The sequence below is a fragment of the Pyricularia pennisetigena genome, chromosome 3 (assembly GCF_004337985.1).
Source record: "Pyricularia pennisetigena strain Br36 chromosome 3, whole genome shotgun sequence".
Taxonomy (NCBI): domain Eukaryota; kingdom Fungi; phylum Ascomycota; class Sordariomycetes; order Magnaporthales; family Pyriculariaceae; genus Pyricularia; species Pyricularia pennisetigena.
Window position 1 is genome coordinate 4,219,966 of NC_043742.1, and position 11,795 is coordinate 4,231,760.

At 51.0% G+C, this 11,795-nt stretch overlaps 4 protein-coding genes across 4 annotated transcripts in view; 2 read left to right on the plus strand and 2 right to left on the minus strand.

Moving 5' to 3' along the window:
- Positions 1–1,271: 1,271 nt before the first annotated feature.
- PpBr36_02866 (uncharacterized protein) lies at positions 1,272–4,770 on the minus strand (the record flags this gene model as incomplete). Its single annotated transcript, XM_029890043.1, has 2 exons — positions 1,272–2,255; positions 2,329–4,770. 2 exons carry the CDS (start codon positions 4,768–4,770, stop codon positions 1,272–1,274), a joined length of 3,426 nt encoding a protein of 1,141 aa, XP_029752838.1.
- Positions 4,771–5,793: 1,023 nt separating this feature from the next.
- On the plus strand, positions 5,794–6,780 carry PpBr36_02867 (uncharacterized protein; the record flags this gene model as incomplete). Its single annotated transcript, XM_029890044.1, has 7 exons — positions 5,794–5,801; positions 5,938–6,038; positions 6,105–6,111; positions 6,191–6,371; positions 6,440–6,510; positions 6,580–6,638; positions 6,713–6,780. 7 exons carry the CDS (start codon positions 5,794–5,796, stop codon positions 6,778–6,780), a joined length of 495 nt encoding a protein of 164 aa, XP_029752839.1.
- A 573-nt stretch (positions 6,781–7,353) lies between these two features.
- On the plus strand, positions 7,354–8,319 carry PpBr36_02868 (uncharacterized protein; the record flags this gene model as incomplete). Its single annotated transcript, XM_029890045.1, has 3 exons — positions 7,354–7,398; positions 7,459–7,870; positions 7,931–8,319. The coding sequence occupies 3 exons, from the start codon at positions 7,354–7,356 to the stop codon at positions 8,317–8,319; spliced, it is 846 nt and encodes a 281-aa protein (XP_029752832.1).
- A 312-nt stretch (positions 8,320–8,631) lies between these two features.
- The window catches only part of PpBr36_02869 (uncharacterized protein), a gene marked incomplete at both ends in the record, with an annotated part of 3,451 nt that continues 287 nt past the window's right edge, over positions 8,632–11,795 (minus strand). The window contains 7 exons of the mRNA XM_029890046.1: positions 8,632–8,918; positions 9,017–9,074; positions 9,157–9,206; positions 9,331–9,430; positions 10,203–10,486; positions 10,557–11,524; positions 11,610–11,760. Coding sequence (XP_029752833.1) covers positions 8,632–8,918; positions 9,017–9,074; positions 9,157–9,206; positions 9,331–9,430; positions 10,203–10,486; positions 10,557–11,524; positions 11,610–11,760 — 1,898 coding nt within the window. The remainder of the gene's footprint in view (positions 8,919–9,016; positions 9,075–9,156; positions 9,207–9,330; positions 9,431–10,202; positions 10,487–10,556; positions 11,525–11,609; positions 11,761–11,795) is intronic.

The following is an 11,795-nucleotide window of genomic DNA, read 5'->3' on the forward strand; positions in this document are numbered from 1 at the left end:
GTTGCATACCACAAGACCAGTTTTTTTTTTTTTTTTTTTTTTTTTCGCTACTAGGTACAGAATTGTTGATCTCAGCTTACGCATCCGGTAGCGAATGGCTTTTGTTTTCTTTTTCTTCTTCGTCCGGAGGAAAACAAATGGCCGCAGAATCTAGATGTGACTGTAAATCTTGGCTCAATCTCTTCCCACCCCAGGGCCCGGGGACCGGATCCGTATATAGCTCGAAACAAAGCTCTTGGGAGGGGGTTACTTGGCCCATCAATATACATCCAAGCACACCCCACGCAGAAAGAGAGGAAAAAACAGCGCCCCCCCTCCCCCTTTCCCTCCCATTGCAACCCACTGGTTCTCCCGCTCGCCGAGTTGGGTGTGAGGTCTTAGCACAGCAACTATTACCGCTTCCGGCCGCCTGCATTGCGACCCGTAGGCGAATCCTCGGATTTGTGGTGGTTTCCTGTCAAAATGACGACGGGATACTCCATACTTTTTTGAACCCCCCTTATTTGTGGTATGTCCTGTGAGATGTGAAAGAGGGAAAAAAAAAAGGAGAGGAAGAGAGAAGGCACAAAAAAAAAAAAAAACCTCTGACATCAGCAAGTCTCATAGTTCTGGGCCACAGCATGGAATCTCACACCGGTCGCCGTCAGTCTACCACACTTTGGTTTTTATCCGCCCACCGGTCTCTAACCAAACTTCATGATAGTATGAATGAGAGATTGTCTTGTTCTCTCCTAGTGAATGCCACGCAAATTCGATAAGCAAGCCCCACCAATCAGACTAAAATCCCAATTTGTGCTCTTGGAGGGCGTCTGAGCCACGGTTATCATTGGACCAGGACTCTCGCAGGGAGTCCTTTCGTCCGAAAAGACAACTCAACCCGGTGTGAAATTAAAGTACTACAAGTTACGGATGGGGATCTTTTTACAAATACCGATATGCTTCAGCTCATCGAGTTATCCGGTCCGCATGTCGGCATTTCAGTCAAGGATGGTCGGTCGACATTTGTATTACTGTGGTTAGGAAAATAAATTATAAGGGGTATCTCTATATGCCACGGAGTCGTTGGTCCAGCAAAGCTTTGCAACATACTACCGTGCAACTACAAACTAAAACAACTCTGAAATGAGAGATTGGAATCAGGCGAACAAAAAAATGGCAACGATAACTTTGTCCGTGTTTTGTACAACAACATACCGTGTCCAAATAGCAACACCATCAAGGAATAAAAGAAGACAATATTCAGTGCTTTGTTGCGTCAAGAAAAACAGCCGCTATTTCTGTGGCGTCTCCGGAATTTCCCACATTGATCTGACTTGTTCAACACGCGACTTGGGGATCGGTGTTGAAACTCCGCTGTTGGTCTTGTCAGGAGCATCTGTACTGCCACGCAAAGGAGACAATGATCGACCCGTCGCACTTGCAAAAGGTATCGTTCCAGTAGCTGAAAACACCGGTAAATCTTGTCGTTTCACGGGAGATGGCGTTCCAACATTGGGCGGGAGCCATTGTAGCTGCTGGTGCTGATTATTTTGAGGATGTGGCTCCGGAGCCGGCCCTTCTGGCTGGAATGGTATGAACATGCCGGGCGTTGAGGGAGCGGACGGATAGCCAGAGGAGGAATCAACTGAAGTAGCGTTGACAGGAGGCTTGGAAGCAATGCTTCGTCCTGATTGCATCCGCTCCGGCGCGCTTCCAGGTATGAGAACAGCTGGGGACCGCTCCTCTGTAGGTGTCGCTACTTCATTACCGTTTGTGGGCACGGCTGCCTTCTGATCGCGAGCTTCCTTTTGAGCCTTTGTGAGTAGAGTGATCTTGACTTTCTTCATGTTGGTAGTCAGGCTATTCATCTCATCATCGGGCTCTTTTGGCTGAGTTGGCATGGATGAGGTAGAAGCCGGTGCCCGGGAAGCAACTGGTCTCGTGACTTCAGCCTCTTTTTCCGTCTTGATTTGAGGAATGTTCGCAGGCGCAGCTTTCTTTGCCCCCCGAGGCACCTTTGGGGCTGCATCTTTCTTCACAGGAGCTACACGAGTCTTTTTGCTAGGGAGGGTTCCGCCAGTGGTCATCGTGCTGCGGACGCTCATTGACGACTCTGGCCTGATACTCAACGATGTGCCGGGCCTTGCAGCCGCACCGTTCATGGGAGGGGGTAGGAATCCATCTGGAACTTCAGAAACAACTGTTGATGCAGCACTAAGACGTCTCGAGGTTTGCTTAGGCCTCCCGGCGGCCGCAGGAAAGCCTCTCGCTGCGGCCTGAAATTGTTTTTTTTTTTTGAGGGGTTAGCGTGTAGACTACATTGAGAAACGGGGACCAGAGTGATAGTACCTTGTCTGTTGCGATAACAGATGATCCTGCGACAGTCTTTCTACGATCACCCTTGGTAAAGTCGTCCTTATTCAAATCTGAATAGGACTTCGGGGCCTTCCGTTCGCGCAGTGACATTCTCGTTGAGGAGCGAGGGGGTTCGTCAACTTCAATGGACTCAACTATTGTAGGTGATGGCAACGATGACGCCGCAGCCGCCAGTGCTATAGATTGGCGATCCCGTCTTTGTCGTGTCGCCTCGGCATTGAGATCTTCTGGCTTGCAGCTGCCTGTCTGACGATCGCTGGGGATCAAAAGTTTGCTAAGCTCATGGGCTGCGATGGTCCAGGGAACATCAGGTGGCGGTGGTGTTGGGGCTCGTGGTACGGGCATGGGTGAGCTCCTCCCGTCAACGGTTGATGGCAAACTCCGGCGGATTTTGCTAGGATTGTAAACCACCTTAGCTTGAGATGATTGCGTGGGAGACGAATAGGTCGGCGGCGTAGCGTTACGGGGCTTCCTGGGTTCAGGAGCCTCTATCGGGGCAACCATGGCCGTCTCAAGTCGCTCCAGTTCTGAAGCATGCCACCACTCTGCTTCATATGGATGGAGGGGGAACGTATTCTTGAGGCTAAGAGATTCTCTCCGAGCATGGGTGAGGCTTGCTCCACTTAGCCTCTTGTTGACTTCCCCGCGAAGCCCCTTCAAAGGAGCGAAGTCTACTGGATCGTCACCCGCCAGGCCGCTTACGTGACTCAAAATGCCCGAACAAAGTGCACGATCGCTATAGCCACCCTCGAGGACGCTGATTACTCTGCCCTCGACGCTAGTCTCCTCTTCAGCCGCGATCTTGACGACGTCCCGCGTGAGACGAGCATAGAATTCCGTTGGAACGTTGACTTTATGTCGTTGCATGCCTGAACCCTCCCACTCGCTGGCATCAAATCCAGCAGACAGAAAGATGGCACCCTTGGCGACATTACTCTGGCCGGCATTTCGGAACCGTTCTGTTTGAGCTCTGAGAAACTCTCTCGTCTTGTCCAGCAATACCTTGTACTTGGACTCGTACAGCCGCCAGAAGTCCTCTTCTGTCTTCCATGGTAACAGGTGGACGTTCCAAATATTCTGACCATGCGCATTTTCGATGCACAAGCTCGCGTTCTTAACCTTCTCTTCATCGCCCATTTCGCACGGATACGAGTTGATGTCGTGGAGGCTAAAGTATCCAATCGATGGCTTCTTCCACCAGGCGGCATTCTTTGAGAGTCCAATACCACGCGTGTTGTGCTGCCAAGCAATAGCCTGCGAGCCGTCGCCATGATGCAAGTCAAAGTCAATAATGGCCGCATGGGTCAGCCCATGGCTGAGAATTCCGTGCATAATTCCAACATGAACATTATTGACCCAGCAGAATCCCGAGGGGAACGAGGCTGAGCAATGATGACCCGGTGGTCGGATTGCGACGAAAGCACGCTTTGCTGGGTTTTCTGGAGTGAAAACAGCATCCACAGCCTCGCACACACCTCCCAGGGACCCCTCTAGAGCGTCTAGCGACTCGGAGCAGAGGTACAAGTCCCCTTCGTGGAACTTGGGCGGCGGCCCGTCTTGTTCCGGGCCCCTGTGCATGTCCGGCCGCTGCAACTCCTTTCCGTTCATAGCCAGCTTTGTTTCCGCAGAGTCACACATCATTTTGAGCTCCTCCATCCACTTGGTGCCGTGGACGTTCGTAACTGCCTGTGACATCAACGGCAGCCGACGAGTAGTCTTTTGTATTCGGAATGGTATCGAAGGTATTGCCGCAGGATCAGCACTTGCATCTATGGGGTGTATTCCATCAGAATGCCGCTCTCCCAGTCGTACGTAGGCAGCAGCTATACCAAGAGCGCTCGCCTTGATCCTCTCCGGTCGCTCGACTATCGTGCTCAAGGCAGCTCGGGAGGTGCGAGGGCGGGAAAATCGATGCCCGTAGCAGCTATCGTGCATAATGACCACAGTCTCGGAGGTGGGATCTGGCTGCTCACCATGCCGGACTGCCAGCTCAAGCTTAAAGTAATCACGAGCAACAGAGGCGGCTGTCCGAGCAGGCTTCTGCTTCGGCGGCGAGGTGCTGTGACGAGGCGACCGTGAAGCCGAAGGGGATGAGATATTGACGGAACTTGCACGGCGAGGTGGCGCAACGCCGTTAACGGAATGTAGTGAGTTCATTGAAGCCTTGCGTAGCAGGCCTGGGGTGCCAGCGCGAGATGTTGGACGGCCGCCCTCAGCCAGGGGACTTCTCGGGGCGGCGCCTCGAACGCTCAAAGAGCTGGGAGACCTCGAAATGCTCATGGAGCTCGGAGAACGTTGGGTGCCATTTTGGGGAGATCTCGCTGAAAGAGAGAGGTGTCGGAGCGATTGCGCCAACTCATCGTTATCGTCTGTAGGCTGGCGATTTGGGCCTCTCGAGGGCGAGCGGTACGCCATGGCTGCCTACGACGCCAGCCTGGGGCAGGGATGTTGGTCCCGTCTTCAAGATCAATTACAGATAAAGTTTGTCGATTTTCGAGATTTGAATTTTTCTTTTCATCTGTTACAGAAAGTTCGCGGATATTAATGGCGGTTGTTATTGATGTTAATGCCGTATCGCGAGGCGGGATAGGAGACTTGCACAGTACTCAAGGCCATCATTAGTAAATAGAATGAAGGTGCACGCGCGCCAACCAAAAAGGCTCAAGGGGCAATCGCGTCGTGCGCCTGGCGTCATCTCACATGCAGCTCATACAGTTGGATGGGGCTGCGACAGTGGACAACAATGCGCCGATGGCTGGCTGCGGGGTTGGCCCCCGTAGTGATTCAAGGGGCACAAATGCTCGGGGTCTAAAAGCCCCTACTTCGAAGCCACATCAATTCCAGTAGCAAGGGCGTCGCTTTGTCGTTTGCCTCTGAAGGTATGTGTTGTCTGCCTCGTATCACAGTAAGAGTCCGAGAGGTACTACAAATGGCTTGTTCTCACGCATTGGCCCGAATGTCAGTGATTGGTGAAACTCGTCGATGTTGATCACGTTGGATGAGACAACAATAGCTGCCGAGCAAGATTGCGGATACGCCTGGACTCTACCGTCTGCTGCGAACACTCACTCAAGTTGAGAGTAGCATTGAGTATGTTTAATAAAACGAACAGCCACATTCTGTTCATAGCTCTGCCAGGAGAGTTCAGAAAACCAGGGTAGATAGAAGGAGATGACCAAGAAAAACATATATATCAAAATCCACTTACCGGCCAAAAGATCAACATACTCTCGCAAATGATGAAATAAATGAAAAGCTTGACTAAACAATGTTACAAAACCTACCAGGACCAGGACCTGGATTCAGTCATCTCTGAGTCGATGAGATGATGATGATTCTTTGGACTGGAATGACCATTGTCTTCAGTTGGGTCTCACTACTAGCGGTAATGGGAACATGTAATGATACGGAGCTCGAGCTGCTGGTATTTTCAGCAATATGTCTATGTGAACTAATTAATGCCAGTTGCTTAAAGAAATGGCAATCATACAATAATAACCAAACGAAGAAAGGCCAGTGAGTTGGATGGTTGTAAATTGGGGTACACGTGACTACGGTCCACTTTAACGCGGAGCCCTGGAGACGTGGGGTGATTTCACGCTCGCACCAAAATTGGTGGTTGATTCTGTTCGACCTCCAACCCGACATCACCAAACCAAAGAACTTTACGAAAGCCGCCAAGAGTAAGTCGCAATGCCTAATTGTCCCTGATAGTTACTGTTCACGAACTAACAAGACTGCGGAAATAGTGCAGATGTAAGTTTCATCGACTACCCAATTTGCGAAGCGATCGAACGCCGACCGAAGAACGACGACTAATCCGAACGACGTACAGCTTCGTGAAGACTCTGACTGGCAAGACCATCACCTTGGAGGTCGAGTCCTCGGACACGATCGACAATGTGAAGTCCAAGATCCAGGACAAGGAGGGAATTCCTCCTGACCAACAGCGTCTTATCTTCGCTGGCAAGCAGCTGGAGGACGGCCGCACTCTGTCCGACTACAACATCCAGAAGGTTCGTTAGAGCCAGCGATTGCGCGATGAATGGATTGGATTCTGACTAGGATTTTTCGCACAACACAGGAGTCGACACTTCACTTGGTACTCCGCCTCCGTGGTGGTATCATTGAGCCCAGCTTGAAGGCTCTGGCCAGGTACGCCTCAGAATTACTGTCTAGTTGTTGAGCCTTGTTGACTTTGACCTTTTTTTTACCGCTCCACAGCAAGTTCAACTGCGACAAGCAGATTTGCCGCAAGTGCTACGCTCGTCTTCCACCCCGTGGTATGTTTCAACCCCTCCCCGGCTAGACTACCATCCTATGAGCACCGCTGACTTTGTATCGTTTCGCCTCACAGCCACAAACTGCAGGAAGAGAAAGTGTGGACACTCGAACCAGCTTCGCCCCAAGAAGAAGCTCAAATAAACGATTTCACCCCCATCATGGTCTTTGGCGTCACGGTTTTTCGGTTCGCGATCATCGAGAGTACAGGGAGGGGTTATTTCGGAAAAACTTTGGCGTACAGGGAAGCCAGGGACATGTCACAAGTCAAGGACTTTGTCGCTGCCATATATCCAAAGAGCCTCAGAATATGATTCCATGAACATTTTTCATCAAGAACAACTGATTCCTTGTTACTATTCTACCAAGCGCACGTGATTCTTTATTACAACATCATGGCGAAATAAGTAGGCTTGGAAAGTTTTTGGTGGAGACTGCATCCATAACGCACGGCAAAAAGTACAAACAAATGCACTGTGTGTGATGACTAAGCGGCAAGATGCAGTTACGTGTTGCCAAGCATGTCGCCAGCGGTAGCTGACACAATCCTAATTGCTTGCCTCACCTGGACACCTTACCTAAGGTACCCATCCATACATTTGTCCAAGCTACTTCTCGCAGATACACCTGTTAAGAGATCAATCGAAACAAGCCGTGTGAATAGAAAAAATAAAAGTCTTGTTCTTTTGAGAAGCCGAAGCGTACTTGGAACTCACAATGTCTGGCCCTGCCTACGATGCCGTCGTTGACATTGACGACGAGGTAGGCTGTGCTGATTGAACCTGAGATGGAGCTACTTACTAACGCAGCATTTGACCGCAGGGCGACCTCGGGCATACGGATCTCCAAGACGATCTCGAATTCCATAACTCTACATTTTCAGAAACAACACCAGGTGCGCGCAAGCCAGGTGCAGCGGGCGGCACTGGGTCCTCTGGCCTGCCGTTACCAGCGACAGCGTCGACAGCTTCGGGTAAACGATATCTCTGGACTGTATCCTACTATGCGCAGTTCTTCGACGTAGACACATCGGCCGTTCTGAGTCGCTGCTGGGCGGCCCTGTATCCACGGGCCAACTTTCTTGACGTGCTCGAGGGAAACCCGGACTTGTATGGGCCTTTCTGGATCGCCACGACAGTCGTCTTCATCCTTTTCATTGGTGGCACCATAAGTCAATACCTCGCGACGAGGGGGACAACGGAGTCTTTTGTATACGACTTTACGTTGCTCAGTGGTAAGTACAGTCTTGCTAGGTGCTTTCCTCGGGCTTTCGCTTACGTTTTCGTCATCCCAGGTGCTGCTGGTCTGATATACGGTTACACACTGTTCCTACCTATCGTGCTTTTCCTTGCACTGCGTTACTTTGGATCCGAGTCGGCCAACCTCCTCGAATGCTGGGCTCTGTACGGATATGCAAACCTGATCTGGATCCCAGTCGCCCTCATAAGCTGGTCGCAGATCGACATATTAAACTTTGTATTTGTGGCTGTGGGCTTTGGCTACTCTGTCGCCTTCTTGCTCCGGAATCTCTACCCGGTCTTGAGCGCCACGGATCGCCAGACCAGCAAGATTTTGCTGATTGTAGTGGTGGCATTGCACTTCGCGCTAGCTGTCACGATCAAGATCTTGTTCTTTGCGCACCGCAGTCCCGTGGCAAAGGGAGATGGCATGGAGCAGAGCTGAGAAGCTCGGCATTGAAACTCGTCGGAAATTAGCGACGACAGAAGGTTGTCCAATTTTGTACTTGTAACTTTAGCTAGAGCCAAAGAAAACGGATCGCATTGGATTTCAACCTTTTGACACATGCCAACCATCAAGGCTCGGCTATCCACACACGCCATCATAGTTCGTTCTGAGTCTGCACTAAGCAGTCCAGCTCGGCTGGGTCTTATTCAACATCTCAGTATGTTGGTAATTATATAATCCATGGACCAGTCTCAACAATTATATGACATGCCAGGTAGAAGGCTATGGCTGGTAGTCTCCTAGCTGACATCATTTTTCGATATCGTCCGTGCTCTTGGCCCAGTCCAGCCAGCTTCCCGGATAGTCATGAACATCCTCGAACCCAGCGTCCAGGGCCATCGCCTTAGCAGCCCTACTTCTCACACCGGCCTTGCAGTACACAATCAGCTTCTTGTCGTAAGCAGGGCGGTCGAACCCAAACCTGAGCCGGAACTCATCTGCAGGTATATGAAAGCTGTCTGGGTGTGACGTGATCGGTATGTTGACAGCAGACGGGATGCGCCCCGTTGCTTTGAGTTCGTGGGGTTCCCTAACGTCTGAGAAAAGGAGTCGCCGGTGTTTCGGTGTCAGCCACTGCATATTTCATACACCAGGATGTTGCAAGAGGGGTGCCTCCCCCCAAGGACTTTCTCACCAACTATAACGGTGTTCGTATCGGCACCTTCATTTATATCTAGGACGTGTCTTTCGACCTAACACATGGGCGCAAAGCCGGCGGTTAGCAGCGTTTCCCGAGAGCTCCAAGTCTGGTGGGGGATCTATGCCCCAACTGACCTGGTCAAAGGTGAGAGATGACGTCTTCGGCTCGACCGGTTTTCGCTGTTCTGAATACGTCCGGCATTGGTGGAATAGTTGGAATTGAGATTTGAGCTGCATATGCGCGTGCAATTGACGACTAAAGGGCCGGGTGGCAGTGCTTAGGGAACGGTGGATTGATCTTGTGCATACTGATCGCGCGACTGTTCCTCTGATGGCCAGCGCCGACGTACGGAGAAGCGCTGGCACCAGTTGTCGAGCACTCGTCATTGTCTCGGTTCTGCTTTTGCACCTGTGATCGGTTGCGAATTACTGCACTATTTTCGGATTGCTATTTTTACCAAGTTTATTCAACTAAGCGCCATATATCATGCGAAGAGGGACTGATGTTAGGTGGAAGCTTAGTTGTAGGTGACAGCGATCAAAGAGCTTGAAGCTCTCAGGGCTGCGGTTGACGTTTTGCGGGGCGCGTCGTGCGCTGACGTGAAAGCAAGCTCATTAGGTCCCGGGAGAGTCTCCACTGATATCATACCATTGCCAACCGCCTAGAAAACGTCCTACTGTAGTACTGTAAGGACCCGCAGTGGTCATTGAACCAGTAGTCACGCTAAGGCAAACCATCACTTTAAACTGCACATCTGAACGCCTGTGAGGAGTCCGAGCTCATCCCAACGGTCGTCTTCCATGGTCGTATTAGTGATTATCGGATGGCAGGTCTATATACAGGCGTATAATTCAACAAAAAAAAGAAGAAAAAAAAAATCAGAAGTGACGAGTGGGACGCTTTTGCAAAATCAATGCTTTACCATGTCATAGAAACGGGATAATACTTGTGCCCATTAATTCATATCCATGAAAGCTGCCACGGTATCGTCATGAGCAAATTCCACCTCAACCATGGCACTCGTTCGGGACTGGTGCCCTTGCTTGGTTGTACAGCTTGAATTTAGTTCCATTTCCTCCAGTCAAAAGTCAACGGGCAGTGGTCCTAGAGAAGTAGATAAATTTCGGTTAGAACAATGTTGCAGCTTATCGAGAAAGGTTGCAGTAGCAGTAAAACTTACTTTGGGGAAAATGGTGGCAAAAACTTGAATCTCGTCTGACAAGGGGGTCGCGTGGTGCTTCCAGTCCAGCTGAAGTGAGGCCATGCCGACAAACAAAGCCAAGTTCAGCTGGGCGTAATGCTGACCGAGACAGTAGTGAGGCCCTGTACCGAACACAAGGAAGTTCTTCTGGCCCTTTTCCTCGGCGTCACCAGTGTAGTACCGCTCAGGGTCAAACTCATCTGGCCTGTCGTACACCTCCGGGTCGCGCAAAGCCATGTAAGTGGTAGGGATGAGCATGGAACCTATGGGCAATCTGGGTCAGCAAGTTCTGCCTTGTAACATGTTCACACCGTGGCGGAGATATATCCTTACCCTTGGGGGCAGTGTATTCAGGAGTGATGGGGAATGCCTTTTTGGTGACATAAGGCACCATGATGACTGGAGGCCGGTAACGCAGGAGCTCCTTCACCACGGCGCGCGTATACTTCATCGACTCGAGCTGTTCTAGGCTCACACGAGCATTGATGTCGCCATTGCGGACATTGTAGTTCTCCTCGCGAACGCGGTCAAGAACCTCAGGGTGCTGCGCCATTGTCTGGAACATGTATGTAGCAGCGCTGCTGGTAGCGTCCTGGGAAGCGAAGAGGAATGTGAACAAGGTCTGAGCGATCTCGTAGTCGGTAAAGTTGCGAAGAAGGGGATTCGGCTTCTCCATGCCCTCGGTGATGGTTCCAGCAGCCTCAGCATCGCGCCAGCGCTGGGACAAAACCATCTGCTGAATCCAGGCATCCATGATGCAGGTCACCTCTCCGTCGGCATTCATGCGAGCCTTACTTTTAGCCGCGCACTTGGAAAACTCGGCCAGGACCATGTCGGCCGCCTTCTTGCCATACCAAGTCTTGGTAAAAGGGAGGATGATAGGGAAGTTGACAAGCTCCAGAGCCTCGGTGATATAGAAGTAGTCGACGGCAATCTTGCGGACTGTCTCGTCTGACATGTAGTGACCGACAAACGTACGGCAGGAAACGGCTGTGATGATCTCGCGGAATTCAACCATGAACGGAACCGGCTTCCCGCCAGCGTCCTTGGTGATCTGAACCATCTTCTTAAAGTAGCGGTTGTAGACATCCTCCTGTCCAGGCAGGTAGCACTCGAGCGCCTTGCGGGTGAATAGACCGTTCAGGCCCTTACGGAAGTCGACATGAGCCTTGCCATCGAGAAACACCCAGTTGTCGTGGCCCAACAATTTGGGAGCCACATCGACGACGCATGGTTTGACATAGGTGGGGGAATTGAAGATCTTGCGCGCAAGATCACGGGTTGACGCAATGACTACAAACCTGATTGGCGGCCAATTTTTGTCAGTATACATGCCATGTTCAACAGCTTTGACCTCTCTTTGTGCCAGGAAAAGTTTGCGCATACTTGTGGAAGACAGAGACACAGCTCAGAGGGCCGCTCGTCCACTTCCCGTAGTACTCCTCCCACTTCGGGTTCATAGACTGCAGGAACGGCCCTATGAATGGCTCTTTGAACCTTGGGCCAACAATACTGCCCTTGCTCCGCTGGTAGCTGACTGTTTTTTTTTTTTTTTTTTTTTTTTTTTTTTTG